The sequence below is a fragment of the Sinocyclocheilus rhinocerous genome, unplaced genomic scaffold, assembly GCF_001515625.1.
Source record: "Sinocyclocheilus rhinocerous isolate Xijiao unplaced genomic scaffold, SAMN03320098_v1.1 scaffold1565, whole genome shotgun sequence".
NCBI lineage: Eukaryota > Metazoa > Chordata > Actinopteri > Cypriniformes > Cyprinidae > Sinocyclocheilus > Sinocyclocheilus rhinocerous.
Window position 1 is genome coordinate 171,242 of NW_015655464.1, and position 20,978 is coordinate 192,219.

The 20,978-nt window shown below is 37.0% G+C and overlaps 4 protein-coding genes and 1 pseudogene across 4 annotated transcripts in view; 4 read left to right on the forward strand and 1 right to left on the reverse strand.

Annotated features, from left to right (window-relative positions):
* Nucleotides 1–1,391, forward strand: part of LOC107718330 (polyubiquitin-B) — a 6,573-nt gene extending 5,182 nt beyond the window's left edge. Inside the window, exon 2 of the mRNA XM_016525361.1 lies at nucleotides 583–1,391. Coding sequence (XP_016380847.1) covers nucleotides 583–1,278 — 696 coding nt within the window. The 3' untranslated portion in view covers nucleotides 1,279–1,391. The remainder of the gene's footprint in view (nucleotides 1–582) is intronic.
* A 660-nt stretch (nucleotides 1,392–2,051) lies between these two features.
* LOC107718329 (P2X purinoceptor 5-like) lies at nucleotides 2,052–9,708 on the forward strand. The gene is made up of 12 exons (XM_016525360.1): nucleotides 2,052–2,837; nucleotides 3,610–3,760; nucleotides 4,522–4,593; nucleotides 4,779–4,854; nucleotides 5,059–5,143; nucleotides 5,311–5,391; nucleotides 6,969–7,110; nucleotides 7,652–7,791; nucleotides 8,653–8,746; nucleotides 8,844–8,909; nucleotides 9,016–9,101; nucleotides 9,212–9,708. The coding sequence occupies exons 1-12, from the start codon at nucleotides 2,704–2,706 to the stop codon at nucleotides 9,507–9,509; spliced, it is 1,425 nt and encodes a 474-aa protein (XP_016380846.1). The 5' UTR covers nucleotides 2,052–2,703; the 3' UTR covers nucleotides 9,510–9,708.
* A 658-nt stretch (nucleotides 9,709–10,366) lies between these two features.
* LOC107718356 (ER membrane protein complex subunit 6-like) lies at nucleotides 10,367–11,690 on the reverse strand. Its single transcript, XM_016525402.1, has 2 exons — nucleotides 11,487–11,690; nucleotides 10,367–11,389 (listed from the first exon to the last, which is right to left on the reverse strand). Exon 2 carries the CDS (start codon nucleotides 11,367–11,369, stop codon nucleotides 11,037–11,039), a length of 333 nt encoding a protein of 110 aa, XP_016380888.1. The 5' UTR covers nucleotides 11,370–11,389; nucleotides 11,487–11,690; the 3' UTR covers nucleotides 10,367–11,036.
* Nucleotides 11,691–13,402: 1,712 nt separating this feature from the next.
* Nucleotides 13,403–15,135, forward strand: LOC107718345 (sedoheptulokinase-like). Its single transcript, XM_016525391.1, has 3 exons — nucleotides 13,403–13,656; nucleotides 14,664–14,805; nucleotides 14,948–15,135. The coding sequence occupies exons 1-3, from the start codon at nucleotides 13,498–13,500 to the stop codon at nucleotides 15,133–15,135; spliced, it is 489 nt and encodes a 162-aa protein (XP_016380877.1). The 5' UTR covers nucleotides 13,403–13,497.
* Nucleotides 15,136–15,979: 844 nt separating this feature from the next.
* On the forward strand, nucleotides 15,980–20,681 carry LOC107718346 (sedoheptulokinase-like; annotated as a pseudogene).
* Nucleotides 20,682–20,978: the final 297 nt, after the last annotated feature.

Here is a 20,978-nt window from a genome sequence, read left to right on the forward strand (position 1 = left end):
CTTCAATAATATCCTCTGCTTCTCAATCAGGCTCAAACTGATAAGCGATATTAACGACGCCGTTGTTTACAATACAACCAGAGCACATGCTGCTGAGGTGAGGGGTGGGACGGTTAGACGTGTACTAGAGGCGGTTCAACCAATCACAACACACTGGGCTAGCTAACCAATCAGAGCCCATCGCCTATTTATACGGGCGGGGCTTCATAAAAGCAGGAAATGATCAGCGCGTTTCTCAGAGAGAGGGACAGAGCAGTGTGGTATAAAGGTAAATTATGAGAAAAATAATGCGTTCTTTTAAAAACGAAGCATTAACATGTTAGACTGCACCCCATAAACCCAATCAAGCCTAGAAGAAAAAAAAAAACTTTGAACCACCCCTTTAACTTGCTAGAGCAGCATAGAGCTGTCACTGAAACAAGTGTGGGTTTCTTTGAAAATTTGTGTGGCGTTTCAAATCTTTCTGAAGCTTAAACCATTAATCTATGATCTCTTCTTGCATTCTACTATAAATTGAATGTGTACCTATAGTAATTAGTTTATGAATGGTTGATGATCTGATTTTTCTTCATTTGTTTATAGATGCAGATCTTTGTCAAAACACTCACTGGTAAGACCATCACCCTTGAGGTTGAGCCAAGCGACACCATTGAGAACGTCAAGGCAAAGGTCCAGGACAAAGAAGGCATTCCCCCTGACCAGCAGAGGTTGATCTTTGCCGGCAAACAGCTGGAAGATGGCCGCACATTGTCTGACTACAACATCCAGAAAGAGTCCACCTTGCATCTTGTGCTGCGTCTCAGGGGAGGCATGCAGATCTTCGTCAAGACCTTGACAGGCAAGACCATCACCCTTGAGGTTGAGCCAAGCGACACCATTGAGAACGTCAAGGCAAAGGTCCAGGACAAAGAAGGCATTCCCCCTGACCAGCAGAGGTTGATCTTTGCCGGCAAACAGCTGGAAGATGGCCGCACACTGTCTGACTACAACATCCAGAAAGAGTCCACCTTGCATCTTGTGCTGCGTCTCAGGGGAGGCATGCAGATCTTCGTCAAGACCTTGACAGGCAAGACCATCACCCTTGAGGTTGAGCCAAGCGACACAATTGAGAACGTCAAGGCTAAGATCCAGGACAAAGAAGGCATTCCCCCTGACCAGCAGAGGTTGATCTTTGCCGGCAAACAGCTGGAAGATGGCCGCACATTGTCTGACTACAACATCCAGAAAGAGTCCACCTTGCATCTGGTGTTGCGTCTCAGGGGAGGTTCAGATATTTAAACTGACAATATCAGGGATGGACATTTGATTATTTCAGTATCCCCTGCTCATGCACTCACCACTTTTCTCCCCTCTTCTCTCCATACTTTATTACTGAATCCCAATACATTTTGCTATGTTTTTCCACCTGTTTGTTTTTGTTCAAAATGACAAAATAAAAGCATTGAAATGTAAGATTGTGATTTGTTTCCTTGTCTTCGTGTACAACTACTAATAAAAGATCTGGTAAAAATTAAAATGAATGAAATAGGACATTGGTTTATTCTCAAATAGAAAACAAAGCTCAGATTATGCTGTTAGATGCAAACGGGACCATGCAAGTTGTACTGATGTCAAATTTAATTAAATTAGAAGTGGCTGTCTCTAAGCCATCAATTTTTGGATCCTAGCACTTGGATACATTTTTAAGATGTCTTTTTAAAATTTTCAATTTAAAAGCTACATGGCAGTTGCCTAATTTGTTAATACTCCATATTTGGTTGGTAAGAACCTTGGGATGAAAATCTATTTCGGTGGAATCTGTGATGGCCTGTTCAGGTGCTGCTGCTATAAGTTTAAAAATGGTAAGAGGGTGCCACCAAGTGTCTGTTCTTGTAACGCGAATGAAATTCTAATGAAACTTTACATGAGACGTTAAGAAATTATTTGCCTTTGTTGGTCTAGTTACACTGGTCAGGCTGTACTATTTTTAGTGTTAGTTTATATAGCCTATACATTCGGGAACACCTAAAGCAATGATAAAAAAAAAAAATCTTAAAACGTGATACAAATAATTATAACCGTTTTAAATTTAAATCTGCCCAGCAATCGTTATAAAATATCTAAAAATAAATCCTAATCCTGTAACGACTGGAAAGGTCGTGGAAGTCTTGGAAATTCACTTATCAAAACGCGCGGCAGCCTGGACATAAGACTACTAGAACTGACTGCTTATTGTTCATTCATAATCCGTAATACCTACATGATCTAATGTTAATTCACTAATCTTAATTTTAAACGTAAAATGTATTAGTATCAATTGGAATTGACATAAACCTAGTTTAGTACATGATACCTGTATTAACTAATGCTAATAAAGTGGCCCTAATGAGAGTCTTGGCTTCACTTCACTTCACTTTACTTTATTGTGAAGTGTTCTCGCCATTAAAAATTACTCCGCTGAACAAATTACAGCTCTAGTCTCTGAGACGTTGCTTTTGTTTTGTCTTTAAAACAGCTTAATCCCTTATCTACTGCTCGCATCAGCAGTTGAATCAATGAAAGTAATATTGTCATAATAAATAAATATTTCCGGAACACAAGCAGAAATTTGAGAAATCAAAAGGCAAATTTTTTTGACAAAACATTTAGAGGGAAGAACCGGCTACACCACCGTCTGCGCAGAGCAGTTGACAGCTGCTTCGAGGCGGTCAGTTACACAGGAGCATGGCTCGGACCTGGGGTAACTTTTTCTTGTCTCTACTCGATTACAAGACCGAGAAATTTGTCATCGCTAAAAACAAAAAGGTCGGAGTTCTGTTCAGACTCTTTCAGCTGGGGTTGATTGGATATCTGATCGGGTAGGTGCCTTGTGCTTTCTCTATAATATCAAGACGTTGAGGTGAACGAGCGGGATCTGTCAGTAGGCTATTTAGAAGACTGAATCTTCAAAGTAACGTTACATATTATAAAAGGTCGTCAAGTGTTTGTTTATTTAAAAAATGGTTACTATGAATTTCAGCAAACCGAATGTAAGCCGACATGTAAAGCACCATGTCTCGAATGTTATTTATATCAAGGCAAAGACCTACAGCATTGCAGTGTCCCTGCACTGTTTGACCTGCTGGGGCTCGGTTTAAATTTAGCATGTAGTGAAAAAGACCTTTGTTTTGATTCAGATTTGTAATCTCCATTTAGACTATATATGTACCAGAACCATACAAAACCTTAATAATACAGTTTCTTAATTGTTTCACATGCTGTTTGAGATTCATACACCATGAAACCAAAAGCTGCTGAATGTAAGATGACCTGGATCACATGTGCTGTGGCCAAATGCTACACAAAAAAGCGCCAGCCTGATTTTATAATTGCCATTTAAAGCGGTTTAATACTTGCCCTTTACAAGAAATAACTGTTATAGAACTTAAATGTATCTATAGGTTATAACGTCCTTCAGGGTGTGTTGACCATACTGTATATAGGACATGTGACTTACAGCATTGCTCTCTATATCTCACGCACAGATCCTCTTCTTTATACTCTAAAATAACCAATAAAATGTCTTTTTATACTTTTCACATTGTAAGTTGTTTCTCACACTGTTTATTTTGCTTGTGCGTCTTCTTAAAGGTGGGTTTTTCTTTGGAAGAAAGGCTATCAGGAGACTGAGGAAGCCATCCAGAGTTCTGTGATCACTAAACTCAAGGGTGTAGATCTCACCAACAGCTCTCATTATGGTCTGCAGTTATGGGGTGCAGAGGACTATGTCATTCCCCCACAAGTAAACTCACGTCTTTCCTGTATATTTGGACGCAGTATATTTGAAAACCATCTGTTAACAACCTTTCTCAAAATCTCTGTTTTATTTATTGGATTATGGATATACCTACAGATAATGTCATGATATACACATCTTTTGCTAAGAATTTGAACTCTAATCATTTAATGTGTTAATTATGTTACACAATGGAACATCTGTTTTCAGTTATCACAATATTGGTAGTCCTCTAAATGAACAGCTGTTTTTTGGACATAATTTTGCTCTTACAGTTGGTGATTGATATAGGAATATTTATGTTAAGTTTTTCATGTTTATTTATTTATATTAATAAATAAATATTTATTTATAAACAGTTATTTATAATGTTTATTTCACCATTTATACTTTGGATTAGAATGTATTCTAATCAAACAGAAGCCACACTCAGTGCCCTAATGCTTTCTGCAAAACTGTCTTTGAGCTGTCTAATTTTAATTTTAAAAAGTCTATATATATATATTTTTTTTTAAGCTTTTAGACTTGGAAGCTCATTATTTTGGCCTTTGGAGGATAAAGATTTTTTTTTAGATGGATGAAGATTTCTTTCTGCTTTAATCAAATAAAGACTGAAAAGAACCAAACGCTTCTTGGTTCAGGTTTGGTGAAAAAACTGAAGTGAGAGAGTATCACATTAGACAGAATATGTCAGGGTTCTGATCAATTAATTTGCTGTTGAAAATGTATTTCACAAGAATATGTCTTTATTTCTTTTGAACAAACAGGGGGAGAGAATCTTCTTTATTGTGACAAATTACGTAGTGACACCCAACCAAAGGCTGGGTTACTGCCCTGAGGTAAGAGACAGGTTGTTGTTATTTTATTTTTATTCCCAACAAAAATTACGCAACCAAAGACATAAGTCATTTGTTGGAAAGAGTAGTACTGTCTCTCAATTAGAGCGCTGTTTTCTCTCTGAACGTCTCTGTACATTTTAACCACTGAGTTTGTTGTATGTGTTTGGTTCTTCTACTTATTTCAGAGTCCTAAAGTACCAGATGGTTTATGTAATTATGACAATGAATGTGTGGAAGGGGAAACTGTCATAGCAGGCCATGGTAAGCACAAAACCTAAATGAAATACCAAGCCTTTTGTTCCCTTATAACTGCACACCTGAAGTTATTTAAAAGGAAAACCTCTGTGAAAGTGCAAGATTCTTGTTAAAAAAAAAAGTTGTTACATTGTGTTAAACTATGACCCACTGGCATGTTTAAATTCCTGAGCCTTAAAGGGACTATACATTTTATTGTTGTTTATTCAGGAGTGAAGGCAGGCCGCTGTATAAACGACACAGGAACGTGTGAGATTCATGCCTGGTGCCCTGTTGAGCATGGCCAGACAACATCGTAAGAAAACTGTTTTGTACCAATTCCTTTCAATTCATGTTCAGTTGCAGTACATCCACCTCACTTTATTTACAATATCATTCGCTCTTCATGCCTATATACAACTATTTGAAGGGGGAAAAAAACATGTTGGTGTTGTACCTTTAATGTTTCAAATGTTGCAACAGGGAGCCCTTGCTGTCAAATGCAGAAAACTTCACAATCTATGTAAAGAATTTCATCAAGTTTCCAAAATTTGCCTTCTCCAAGTAAGTCAGTGTGTTTATTTTATGTATTGGAGCCTATAGAACAAATGTTCTCACTTTTCTAAAACTAAAGTATGTTCAGACATATATGTGACCCTGGACCACAAAACCAGTCTTAAGTCGCTGGGGTATATTTGTAGCAATAGCCCAAAATACATTGTATGGGTCAAAATTATAGATTTTTCTTTTATGCCAAAAATCATTAGGATATTAAGTAAAGATCATGTTCCATGAAGATATTTTGTAAATTTCCTACCATAAATATATCAAAACGTAATTTTTGATTAGTAATATGCATTGCTAAGGACTTCATTTGGACAACTTTAAAGGCGATTTTCTCAATATTTCGATTTTTTTGCACCCTCAGATTCCAGATTTTCAAATAGTTGCATCTCTACCAAATATCGTCCTATCCTAACACACCATACATCAATGGAAAGCTTATTTATTCAGCTTTCAGATTATGTATAAATCTCAATTTTGAAAAATTGACACTTAAGACTGGTTTTGGAGTACAGGGTCACATATGCAATGGGCTGTGACTTGTTTCAAATGCATTTAGTGACCTAATAAGTGATTGAAGCTTGTAATATGTTTATTGTTTATACCCATCACTTCATGATAGAACTGAACTAACCTGCAGTAGTCTTATTTAAGCTTTTCAACTAGGTTTTCTACAGCTTAATATTTTGCATGTTATTTACTTTGCAAAGCACCAGGGTTTTAGGTGGAGCAACTATAAAATGCATAAAACCTCCTCACCCCCACAGGATGCTGCTGCTAAAACCTTTCCTCATAAAATCTGTAGATCATATCTAGCAATTCTAGCTTGTGTGATATGGACACCAGCTGACTTAGTATCTAGTATCATACACATGTGACTTTAGTTCCCCCCCCCAACCCCGTCTTTCTTGTTTGGATGTTTTTCATGCTGCATTTGAACTGGTTTGTTTCTGTGTCAGCACAGGATGTTCTGTTGTCATTTCAAACTCCTGCAGAATAATAAAGTTCATAGGCCACTCACAAGTGCATAGACAGGATAATTTCCGTGGCTTAAATACAGTGTCTGGCAAGCTGTTATTTAAAAAGCCAGTACAATCCTTTTAAATGAGCACACTAACAAATCTAAACTGAGCACTACCATGCTGTAATTGCTTTTTTATTTCTCTCAGAAATAGATTAATTCACTCGCCAAGTCATTACAAAGCAACATACCAAAAAAACAAATGCTAAACATATGCTATATACAAAGTTTAGAGATCAATCTCTAAATCTACCGTCATGTAGGGGTGTGAAAGAGCAGACTTGCTTGCACATAATGAAGCGTGGATACTTGGATACTGATGGCACAGCACAACACACCACAAGCTGCTCTGAATATCTGACGCTTACTCATCTCTATTTATACCAGCACAGCACTGAGACTTACAGTCTTGATGTCCAGTGCCTTGCCTGTTTCACTGACAGTTGTTCCTTTGTCCTTACTGGCATGATCTTTGCAAAGTCATCACATTGTAGATTAAGCAAATGCTATGAGCTGTTTCAGATACTCCTCCTACTTTTCTTTCCCTCACTTGAAGATCGAACGTCCTGCCTACCACCAACAGCACATATCTGAAGACGTGCAGATATGACAAGGACCATCATCCCTATTGTCCCATCTTTCTTGTGGGAGATGTGATTAACTGGACTGGATACAGTTTCCAGGATTTGGCAACAAAGGCAAGTGCTTCAAATGACATGACAAGTTAAAACAAAGTCTCCACCATTGTAAACGCACTGGTAGTTGACGTCCAAGCTACAGCTCAACGTATAAGCAAAGAGAGATTTCTTGTCCACATTGAGACAGGGATCTTTTTTAGTGTATGATTTGGGGATTCTTTTAAAAAAGATGCTCATGCAAAAAATAATAAAAGGCTGATCCAGGCACCCCAAAAAGTATTTGGACACTTATAAGTGTGTGAATGTCTTATGTGTCTGCATATAATTCAAAAATAACAAAATATCATACAAATTGACATTAATTTAAAAAAAAAAGGAAAACAAGTTTGCACTGTATGCCATTATTTTTTAGCAAAAGACTCAAAAGACACTGATTTTTAAAAAATAATTTTAAAAAGCCTTTATAAGACTTGGAACAATGAGATTGGAACAATTAACTCCCAAAACTGCAGAGGACTATCATGACGCCCTATATTTGATGCAGAGAGTAATTTTATTAACTGATATCATTGTTTTCCTTTCTTTCTATATACACACACAGGGTGGTTCAATTGGAGTTGGAATCGAGTGGAATTGTGATTTGGATAAAGATGAATCTCAATGTAACCCTGAATATAGCTTCACACGCTTAGATTCCTCTAAAAATTCACAGAACTCTGTCACTTCGGGTTACAACTTCAGGTATTGCTCTGATTTATCGATTTTAGTTCATATAACAAAATATATAACAAAAGTATTTGATTTCAGCTGTTTTTTTTTAAAACTTTGCTAAGCACACATGCTTTCTTCAAAACTCCATCCACTAAAACATGCCAGCAAACCTGAATGTGCAAAATGACTCATTGACTACGTTTACATGGACATCAGTAATCTAATTATTTACCTTATTCTAAATAAGCCAATATTATGATTATGGTGTTTACATGAGTTGCTTTTAGAATATTCCTTTCATGTTCCCGTTTTACATGTTATAGTACATAGTTTGATTAATGGCACACGTCATTACGTCTTCGCGATGATGCCATGTAGTTTTGGGTGTTTCATTTTTAATTTTATGAAAGCTTCAAGTGCAGTTAATTATTTGTAGGTGCATACAGACGACAGCGGTGTTGAAGCTCTTTTATTTGCCGTCAAACGGTTGACCACTGCCGTGTGTGTATCCTGTCGCAAAATGCGGCGAAATGTCCTACACGACGGTAATAATGTGATTAAAGGGGTCATACTGCACTTCAGTAATGCGACTAAAATAGGAATACTCCACGTCTTAATTCGATTTCTGTTTACTTCGATTATGACTTTAGCCGGATTAAGGTAATCTCAAAAATCAGAGTATTGTCTTAATCGTATTAAAATCGGAGTATTGTTGTCCATGTAAACGTACTCATTGACAGAGAGCATTTCTGAGTGGCTAGTTTTCCATAATCGCATTTTATGTGCAGTATTACACCAAAATTGCTTAAACCTTTACTTTTTTTTTTAAGCATTTAGTTCTGATTGAAATAGTATCATTACATTGGCTGACATGTTTCTCTCTTTATCAAGATTTGCTCGATACTACAATGATGCAGCAGGTCAACCCTATCGGATTCTATTTAAAGTGTATGGCATTCGGTTTGATATATTAGTTAATGGAAAGGTAAGAGATAATACACACTTTATTGAGAATTCTTAGAGATTCCTATCATTACAGTCATGGTGAAATAGTAAAAATATGGTGTTTATCTGTTTTCTAGGCTGGGAGATTCAGTATCATTCCTACAGTGATCAATATTGGCTCTGGACTTGCTTTAATGGGTGCTGTGAGTATATAAGCTAATTACAGGTGTCACTAATAGTTGAAGTATAAAACGCACAAAACAAAATCTTTCCGAGACTTGTGTGATTGGTGTTGATCTCATTCCACAGGGGGTTTTTGTCTGTGACATGATTCTGCTCTACATGATGAGCAAAAGCTCCTTCTACCGAGAGACAAAATTTGAGGCAGTCACAAAGTAAGTGGCTATTGTGTCGTCGACTTCTTAAAAAAGTTTACTTGGAAGATTAGAAAGATGCAGTGGATCGTTATTTTCATGGTTTCTATGAATACTATTTGCACCCACAGAAAGAAATCTGGAAAGCACAGAGAGAGAAAGCATGTAAGACATCACGGTCATCATCGCCAAGATGGGCGACACAAGAGAGAGGAGAAACAGGCAACAGAGATGCAGCCATTGACATCAGTGTCATGTCAGCCCAATAACAACCCAGAGAGACAGATCCAGCCCACAGGCTCAGCACTCAAAACCCACAGTCCTGAGAGAAAGCCACAGGGCACAGTGTCATTCAGGACTCAGCACGCTACAGAAAAGCAGAAAAACATTTCACCTGTTTCCACCCTGAGAACACCACGCAACCAATAGAGGATTTTTTGATGCTGAATCCCATTGGATTTACTGTGGATGTATGAAAGGTATTATAGCGGGTCTATGCTCAGTCATACCAAAGAGGAATACTGCCAGCGATGTAGTGCTCTCCTAGCGTTTTGAATAGCAATGGATTTTTGATTTTTTTTTTTTTACAAAGGATTTGCAATAAGATAACTAAATTATTTATTATAAATTTGGCCTGACACCAAAACATTGTCAAACCAAGGTTGAATAAATGTTAAAATATTTTACGAAAAATGCTTGGGTCACTGCATTCCTTTCATTTTGAATAAATGTGAAAACAAAAAAAAAACAAAAAAATTTAAATGATCTACACTACCATTCAACAGTTTGGGGTCAGTAAGTTTTTTATTTTTTAATTGTTCAGCAAGAATGCATTAAATTGATCAGGTAGAAACATTTAGAATGTTACAAAAGAACTCTATTTCAAATGAATGCGGTTCTTTTGAATTTTGTAAATGTATAATGTGGACAGACTATTTTCAACATTAATAAGAAATATTTCTTGAGCACTAAATCAGCATAGTATGATTTCTGAAGGATCATGTGACACTGACGAATGGAGTAATGGCTGCTGAAAATATGGCGTAGCTATCACAGGAGTAAATTACATTTTAAAATATATAAATAAAAAATATATTTTAATTGTAATATCTCAAAATATTACTGTTTTTACTGTATTTTTGCTAAAATAAATGCAGCCTTGGTCAGTATTTCAGTAACATTAAAAAACTACCAATTCCAAACATTTGCACGGAACTGTAAATATCTATACTGGAATGCTTGCAATAACTGGACTACAAATTGATTCTTTAGAAAACTTGTAGTTTTCACTACTGAGAGCGACACAATTGTGGGGTTTAAGCACTGAGGACACATAAATATGACTGTACCTGTTCACAGTCTGAATTTAAAAAATCATCAAGCAGATTATTTGATTCAAATGACACTACAGAAATTCAAGAGTTATAATTCGTAAAACACCCTGGAGCTTGAGCACTTACATACTGAACACCACACTAACAATAGGCAGACTATTCACATGCAGTATACAATAAAATATTAAAAATTTCAGGTGATAAAGGATGAGTAGCCTACTATAAATAACTATCATTTAACACCATGTACTTTAAGAAACCACACAATTTAATCCATGAGGTTAATGATTTATTTTCATCAAAATATCTGAAATAAAACTGATTGATGCCTGGAGTTCACAGAGAAAGCATATCTGTTGGGCTGCTCTACTAAATCCAAACCCAGCCCTGCCCTGGAATAAGCATTAGGAAAATATTAAATTACAAGAGGAAAGAATATGACAACACACCATTTTTAAATATCTAAATTTCAGTGCAATTAGTACTGAGAAAATATGTTACGTTTTATTGGCTAAACACAAGTAAGCTCACGGACAAAATCAATCAGCACTCTGCCCGGAGGCATCTTCTCTAGCATCACACTGTTGTACATCTACACGGCTGCTGTACTGTCCGAGTCCCTTTAGTACACATGCACCATTCCGTAGAGGAAAGTCCAGAACAGCACGTAAGTGAAGAGGCCGCCCACCAAGCCTCCGGTGAAGAGCAGACGTCGAGATTTGAAGCACTTGCTCCATCGGCGACCGGCTTTGAGAATCAGGAGCAAGGACAGCAGAAAAGAAGCAAGGAAATAAAACACGAAGCCGTAGAGTCCCGTTAGGCCGAGGACGCCCGCTGTGGCGCCGGAGAGAGCGGACACGGACGTGCGGCAGTAGTCGAGCACAGCGTTGTTTCCTCTGACGGCCACCTCGCCGATGAACTGCGGTCCCTCGCGTTTAGTTGCTACCGTGGCCATGTTGTGATGTTAAAAACACGCTGAGAGACAAAGCAGAAGAGATGTGAAACACAGATCATCACATGAAGCCGGCTGAAACATCATACATTACTGACGTTAATGCCCTCCTCCACTTACCGTTAGGATCAAGACAATGATAAACACAAATCAAACTTCTGCCTCCGTGATTCAAGAAAGCATCGTTTACATTAAACACCCAAACATCACAAGCTACGTGTTTAAGTCTATATTTCTATGAGGAATGTATTAATTAGAAAAATACAGCGTGTGTCATTCTCGGTCAGCCATTTTCTCGCTAAGCATTATGGGACTTTTAATGAAACTCGAATTCTATTTTTTTTATTTAATCTTCATGACCAACTTGTACTTAATTTCATATAATAATATATATATTAATACACATTTGTGTGTATAATTCTGAGCAACATTACATTTTTAATATTTGCTTATTCTATTTACCTTTCACTCACTCTACGGGATCGGCGAAGGCTCAAAAAACGGTGGTCGAAAGTAAGAATCATTTGCAAGAATCGGTTCTTTTCAAACTGTTCACTTCAAAGAACCGATTGAACTCAGTAGTGATTCTTTTGTGTCAGGGCGTAATATTATATCATTGCATGTTTGCTGACATTTCATGTAACTGCCCAAATATCAGCTTTTTGTTTGTTTGTTTGTTTTATATAATTATTCTGTATTATTATTGTTGGTTTTTATATTCTCTGAACTGTTAAATAATAACTGTTATTACTGAACTAAATACAACATATAATACTTTTTATTTTTCTTATTATTAAGTCTTATAAATAAGGGTGTTTATCAGCTTTCGGTTCGACCGAACCAAGCTAATTATTCAGTCCGATTCTTAAAGTCCCCCTGTAGTGAAAATCAAGTTTTTATGTTGTTTATTTGTCTATGTGGTGTTTTTAATATGTTTTTAGACAAACCATGTGCCAATCTATGAATCAACACCATTGTTGACTATTTTCTCCTTAAAGGCAGGGTATGTGATTTTTCAAAAACACTTTAGAAAACTGATTCGGGCCGAATCGCAAAACAAACTAGTAGCCAATCAGCAATAAGGGGCGTGTCTACTCGTGATGTGGAGGAGAGCGCGTTCAGTGCATGGGACGGACATTAGCCGAGCCGAGCGACAGAAAGATAGAGATGGCGGATAAAAAAACAAAAGAGGAAAACGTCTGCGGAACGATAAGGCAAGAAGTAGGACCCGTGTAAATATCGGATCAGCTTTCCAGCGCTGGAGAGAACTCAAGGAGCGGAGGCCTGCGATCGGACGCAGAGGTTGCTTTGTTTCTTCTCAATAGGTGAGTAACACCGTGTCTACAACAACTAAAGTCTGCCTACACTGGACGCGATAAAACGACCGTTGAAAACCATTTGAAATGTGTGTCAGCACGTCATAAATAGAACCCGGCAGCAGTTTTCTGTCAGGATTTGTTGCGCCGCGCCGCTCACGTCCATAGACACGGTGTAACATTGGTTTTGCTTTGTTTCACAGAACGAATCGTTGCCTGGGTTGCGTACGTATATGTGGGGCGGAGCTATCAAAATAGGGGCAAGACCCTTTTGGGGTAGGGCCGTGTTTGTTTTGGTGTTTTCAAATATCAACATTGGCTACCAGAAATCACCAGAAATAAATGATATTTATTAACAAAATCACAGCACAAGATAGGTGAGGAAGGAACACAGTCCAAACAATAGGGCAGCTTGGTAAGAGCACACAACTGGAGAACAGGTTGGTCAGAGTTAAGACAGTTCCAGACTTCGCAGCCACGGGGCAGCAGCTTAAGGAAGCAGAGGCTTGACACGTGTAGTCACAAGAAAAAACATTTAAATATGTAATTTTGATGATCATAGATAAGTTTAAAGGGATAAAATATTTGACTACAGGGGGACTTTAAATGAATCATTCAAAACAGTTTAACAGTGTGATCCGGTTCAACATATTCAAAAGATTCAAATCAAGAACGATTCGTTCATCGCTAACTCGAATCGTGGACAGCTAGAAACTCGGTATTATTTAGAGCAGTTTATTTTCGGTGCAGTTATATGACATATACTGCGCATATTTGCCTCCGACTGCACAAAAATAGTGCTTTCTTCAGAGATCATGGCGGCTTCACTCAGTTGTTCTGCTGGCTTTGTTCTCGGCATGGATCTGGGAACCACGTCAGTCAAAGTCGTGCTGCTGGACGCGCAGTCAAAGACAGTCACAGATAGTAGCAGTTTCCCTACAAACTCTGATATCAGCAGCACCTCAGACACACATGTAGGTAACAGCACTTTGATTAAAGCGGTGGCAGTCAAAAGATACACCATACTGAGAAATTATCCTCTCTCTCTCTCATTTTTTTTTAAAGTTATATTTACATTTTATAATTAATAATTAACTTTTAACAACTTACAAACCCCCTGCAGTTCCTTCACGAACATGTTTGGGAAACCCTAATGTTGATCAATTTTCTTTCTCTTTGAATGTTTATATCAATATGGAACAAGATTATCCTATTTAAATCAATGTGTTAAACGAGTTAGGTTAAAAGTAATCTAAAAGTAATCAGATTATATTATCTGAACCAACAACATGCCTGTTAGATCCTGTACCCACTAAATTACTGAAAGAGTTGTTACCTGTAGCAGAAGAACCGCTTCTCAATATTATTAACTCGTCGTTGTCTTTAGGTGACGTCCCAAAACCATTCAAGCTGGCGGTTATTAAGCCTCTTATTAAGAAACCACAACTAGATCCTAGTGAACTAGCAGATTACAGACCCATTTCAAATCTTCCATTTTTGCTTCAGTTTTAAATTCAGACTGTGCATAATGCAGCCTCATTCAAAGCACATTTACTGAACTCTTTCAGTACAGTAACAATGTTTCTCAGGTCTATTAAATATAACTCCACCCCATATAATTGCTGTTAATAGTGTTCATCGTCTGTTTGATTACGTCTTTAATTGATTTTTCTGTACATTTCTGCCATATGTACATTGACTGACAGTCACCACTGATAAGCTACCACTAAATATTGTAGAAACTTAATTTGCTGTAAAGTTGCTTTGCAATGGTTTGTATCGTGAAAAGCGCTGTACAAATAAACTTGAATTGAATTGAATTGAATAAATGTGCAATGTAATAAATTACGTTACTAATTACAATTTTCATAATGTAATAACAGACTTTGTAAGTAATCTACCCAGTATATGTGTGGCACTTTTTGTGAGTGTTGTTTAATGTGCTTTTTGAAACACACTTTTAATTTATTGTTGATAATAGGCAAAAGAGCAGGATCCTGCACTAATAATCGCCGCTCTGGACCAATGCATGGATGCTTTACCTAAAGACAAGCTGAAAAAAGTCAAGTGCATTGGAGTATGTGGACAAATGCATGGCATTGTGTTGTGGAAATCTAAATCAGGTTAACATTGAACAACTACTGAAAGCATGTTTGATGCTTCTTGCATTGTGGTGTGGCACTGTGGTGAAGGCACTCATCTTTAATCATGAATAAATAATTGGGATGGTATCAATAATTATACTCTCATCCATCTCTCTGTTAGGCTGTGAATGGCTGAGTGAAGATGAAATCATTAGATTAATTCCTAAAGACGTCAGTCAGCTGATCACCTGGCAGGATGGGCGCTGCAGGGCTGACTTCCTGTTTTCCTTCCCCAAACCAGATTGGTTTACAAGTGACAGGGAGCGTGTAACTGCAACAGAGCAGTCCGTTAAAGACGCAATTGTATGATGTGATAGTATGTCTCAAAACTTGCCTACTCTTCTACTACATACTCAAAAGTGTGTACTTTTTCTTCATCAACGGAGTACATACTTTAAGGGCATAGTATAAGTAGAAAAATTGGGACACAGCATAAATGTGCTCATCGCAATCACATAACATCTCCACCGGGAGGTTAAACTAGTAAACACAAACTGACCTCAGGATGAGTATATACTGATTGTTGTTTGTAGCTGAGCTGATATAACTACAACAGTCTGACTGTGGGTCACTGATATTTAGAAAACATAACATGCAGTTTGCAAAGCTAAAAAAGAGGCATCTAATCCACACTATACCTGCATCTCCTTTGTCAGTCATGCAGGAGTAGACACTACAGGAAGTCTCCCAGCGCCGCCCCGACCGCTGTGTGAGCAGGGATGCCGTACCACTCAGAGGAAGTGTGACCAGCCACAGCTCCGGACTCCACCACGACAGGCAAGAGCTGCACAGGGAAACCTGCATCCTTCAGACTGGAGGACATATGATCACACAGTCTGTTCATGCTAACACAGTAATTCATTTCAACACAGAGAAACTGTAATAATATTAAACATCATAGATTATTTAGAATTCCCATGTCAAGACTAAAGGCCCGTTCACACCAAAGATGATAACTATTGATAACTACAGGGGTTGGACAAAATAATGTGAACACCCTCTATTTTAGGGGTTAATATAATTTGTGTAGGCTACAGTGAAAAAGCAAACATTGTGATTAATCTTTTTGTTGTCTATATTTTCTAGTTTGTAAATCAGTGTAGTACTAGTTGTTCAGCAGTGTCTAGTATATGCTGTGCGTGAAATGGGTGACATGTCGGACTTCATGGGATCCTGTTTAGCAGGAGTGTCTGAAGAACTTAATGGCCCAGTTGTTGGGTGTTTTAAGAACAACAGTCTTTATGACCGAGTACACAAAGCATGGCAAGACTTTATCAGTGAAGAAGAATAGTGGGCAAAAAACAAAAGTGAATGACTGGGTCCATCAAACACTAAGAAGGATTATTGCAGCAAAGTGACAGCAAACCTCAATATTCACCTTAAGCACCCTGTTTCCACAAAAAAACAGATCATAGAGAACTTTACAAAGCCAACATCCATGAAAGAGCTGCAATTGCTAAAACTTTATTCACAGACACTAATGCTAAAATACAAAAAAGTTTGTGTCATAGTCATGAAACCTAGACAACTGGAGCACCAAAATGAACTTCAACATCTACCCAGGCACCTCAATCACCTGACGTGAAGATTATCAAACCACTGTGGGCAGATTTAGAGAGATACGTGAAAAGCAGATTCTCTCCTTTAACATCTCTAAATCAGCTGGCAGATGTTCTGATAGACGACATTCAGCTGGAGACTATTCAGACATATACATCTATTCTAATAAGGTTGGAGTCTGTATTAAAGGCAAACGGTGGTGAAACACCTTAATAATAAAATATTGTCAATTTCCTAGTTGTTCACATTATTTTGTCCAACCCCTGTAGTTATCAATAGTTATCATCTTTGGTGTGAACGGGCCTTTAGTCTTGACATGGGAATTCTAAATAATCTATGATGTTTAATATTATTACAGTTTCTCTGTGTTGAAATGAATTACTGTGTTAGCATGAACAGACTGTGTGATCATATGTCCTCCAGTCTGAAGGATGCAGGTTTCCCTGTGCAGCTCTTGCCTGTCGTGGTGGAGTCCGGAGCTGTGGCTGGTCACACTTCTTCTGAGTGGTACGGCATCCCTGCTCACACAGCTGTCGGGGCGGCGCTGGGAGACTTCCTGTAGTGTCTACTCCTGCATGACTGACAAAGGAGATGCAGGTATAGTGTGGATTAGATGCCTCTTTTTTAGCTTTGCAAACTGCATGTTATGTTTTCTAAATATCAGTGACCCACAGTCAGACTGTTGTAGTTATATCAGCTCAGCTACAAACAACAATCAGTATATACTCATCCTGAGGTCAGTTTGTGTTTACTAGTTTAACCTCCCGGTGGAGATGTTATGTGATTGCGATGAGCACATTTATGCTGTGTCCCAATTTTTCTACTTATACTATGCCCTTAAAGTATGTACTCCGTTGATGAAGAAAAAGTACACACTTTTGAGTATGTAGTAGAAGAGTAGGCAAGTTTTGAGACATACTATCACATCATACAATTGCGTCTTTAACGGACTGCTCTGTTGCAGTTACACGCTCCCTGTCACTTGTAAACCGGCCTGTCAATCATCTTGTCACAGTTAACATCCTCCACATTTCATTTCATTTAACATCCTACCGTATCAGAGAGAGAAGTAGCACATTGATCTGGCAGCCGTGGGTCTTTATTAGGGTTGGGTACCGAAACCCGGTACCAATATGGCACTGATACCTATGTAACCGGTATGTACTAGAACCGAATCAGAACGCAGATTTCGGTGCCATGCCTGAGCGATCGATTGAAATATTTGTCCTCTGGTTCTCCGAAAGTAACGAGAGTGTCCATGTTGTTTTTACATTCTGACTTAAAAGCACAACTCGGGAAATGAGAGCATCCGAGGAGCGCGTGAATGCAGTAATTACACTTGCTCTGTCTGCAGCAGGTAGCCTTCCGTTAACTAAGCTAAACATGCTTAAATTATAATGCCTAAAGCTAAACTTCCCTTGTATTCACATTTTTAAACCTGTTGTCCAACAAAAGAGAACATTATAACCTTTTTACTCCACAACACCAGTCAAATGCTACCTTTTGTGATCTGATGAGGCTTCTTGTCACAGAATAAGGCATAAAATATGTTCTATAGGCTACTTTAAAAAGAATACATCGATTAGCAATGGATTATAAATATACTTAATTATTATGAAAATACCAGAGATGGCTTGAATAACACAGAACATCATGTGTTTATAGTGCTAATGGCCAATCCATCATTTTTTGGGGAATTTTTATTTTTTATTTTTTTATAAGTATTGGTTCAGGCACCGGAACCGTTTTAAAAGTATCGATTTGGCACCGGTATCGAAAAAAACCCAAACAATACCCAACCCTAGTCTTTATGCAGAGAACTCTGCTCATATGTTTTGCATAATAATGCATTTAAAAGTTAATGGCCAAACGGATGTTTATAAAAGTTCACAACATTGTTGTTGCAGATGAAATATAACACAGATAACCGGGTTAAATGTTGATTATTAGTAACTCAAACCCCTTTATATAATCATCTCTACTTAACCATCGGTCGCGCACATCTGCCAGTTTTTTAACGCTTTTTATTCATGTTTGTAGTTCAGAACCGAATTCTTCACCAAAGCGCAATGGATTGTGTAAAAAGAGGACTGTATGGTATTTTAAATTTGTAAACCTAATTAGTTTTCTTATTTTCTTGATTTTGTCTTTGTTCAGGCATAAAAATTTAACACATTTTGCTAAAGGTTTTATCCGCTATTTAAAGATGGTTTAGATTTAATATTTCAACACATTTCTACTTCACAGAAAAAAAAAATCTGTTTCCTGTACACAAATACATTTAGCTGTATTTCCTGATGCATTGTACATTGTAACTGTTTTCAGCTTTGAAAATAATAAGAAATGTTTCTTGAGCACCAAATCAGCATATTAGACTGATTTGAAGCTGATTTCTAATGCTGAAAATTCAGCTGTGTCTTCACAGGATTAAATTACATTTTAAAATATATTATAATTATCGCGATTAATCGTATCCAAAATAAAAGTTTTTGTTTACATAATATATGTGTGTGTACTGTGTATATTTATTATGTATATATAAATACACACACATGTATGTATATATTTAAGAAAAATATGCTACGTTTATATATTAAATATATTTATATATGATATAAATTATATTAATATAAATATATACATGTAAATATAGGTAAATATTTTCAAAATATATGCTGTATGTGTGTGTATTTATATATACATAATAAATATACACAATACACATATATTATGTAAATAAAAACTTATGTTTTATATATACATAATAAATATACACAATACACACACATATATTATGTAAACAAAAACGTATTTTGGATGCGATTAATCGCGATTAATAGTTTGACAGCACTAATTATAATAGAAAACGGTTCTTTTAAATCGCAAAAAAAATTCACAATATTACTTTTTTTAACTGTACATTTGATCAAATAAATAAAGCCTTGGTATTTATTTAAAACATGTCACCGACTCCAAACTTTTGAATGGTAGTGTACATAAGGCATATCATGCACAAATTAATTGTGACATATGTTAAATCACTAGTGCTGAATATGAGCACTTCAGCCCAGCTGACGTTTGGCATGCCTGCAGAGTTCAGCCCTCCAAATTCTCCAGACCCCCTCTCTCCTGTTGCTTATTTCCCATACTTCCACGGCTCCTACCTGGCAGTGGCCGCATCACTTAATGGAGGCAATGTCATGGCCATCTTTGTCAGAATGCTGGACTTGTGGATGAAAGAATTTGGTAAATCAACAATTGTTACATTTCTAAATTTATTATTGTTTAAAAATAAAGTGTGCCTTTTTATATTGTAGGGTAGGGTTGCACAATTAATACAATTTCTAATTGCGATTACAATTGTGGATGCAACAATTACTCAATCGTTCAAAGCGGCAATTAATTGTTCAAAGTCCACTTATGTTATTCTGCGTGCTTAAGATGTGTTTTTTTTTTCTACAGGTTATCTTAAGGGTTTTTCAATTATTTTAATTTTAGTTTTAGTATACCATTATAATACCATGCATATTTTTTACTTTTTTTATTATTTAAAGAAGAAACCAATGCAATGTGTAGTTGACATTTGAAGCTTAATACTATGGAAAAGCAATAAAAAAATTTCAGTTAGTGTTTTCAGCTTGTTTATTTTCATATAAAAATATGGCATGCAGTTGCTTCAAACAATGGTATAAACATCATTCATTGTAAATTGTGATAATCGTAATTAATAATCACAATTACAATTTCAAGGGAATAATCAACAATTGTGATTTTTGTCATAATCGTGCAGCCCTATTGTAGGGTGTTAATTTATGCTTTTAAATAGAAACACTAAAATAGTCTTCGTTTTTGGTCCTCAGGTGTATTCTCATCTTAATAATGTATTTATTGTTTTATGTTATAGGATTGGAAGTAAATGAGTCCACAATCTACTCCCAGCTGATCCAGTCTGCTCTGGCACAGCCTAACACTGACCTAACCGTGACCACAGTGCTGCTAGGAGAGCGGCATGACCCCACCTCCAGTGCCAGTGTCTCCCAAATCTCGCCCTCTAACCTCTCTCTGGGTCATGTGACTCGGGCTGTGTGCAGGGGCATTATTGAAAACATGGCCACTATGATGCCCCCTCAGAGCCTGCAGGCTGCTGGGGTGAGGTGTATTATTGGCAGTGGTAGCGCACTGTCATGTAACACAGTTCTGCAACAGGAAGTAGAGTGTTTCCATTTCCTGTAGTTTACGGAAAAGATGTTGACTCAGCAGTTGGAGTTGCCATGGTGTTTAATGACCAAACATAAGATACAACACTCAAAATCACGTCTCTGAGACATCTGACCTACCATGCTGGTATGGTAAGACCTACAACACTGGTGGGGCTGTATTAAAATGTATAAATAATCACACTTTGTAATTAAGTGTATTTAATTTAAAAATATTTTAAGGTTACACTTTATTTTAAGGTGTCCTTGTTACAGTGTAATTATACATTTAAGTACTGAGTAATATTAATTAACTACATGTACTTACTGTATGGCTAAGATTAGGGTTTGGCTTAGGGTTACTTGCATGTAATTATGCATAATTAATTGTTATTA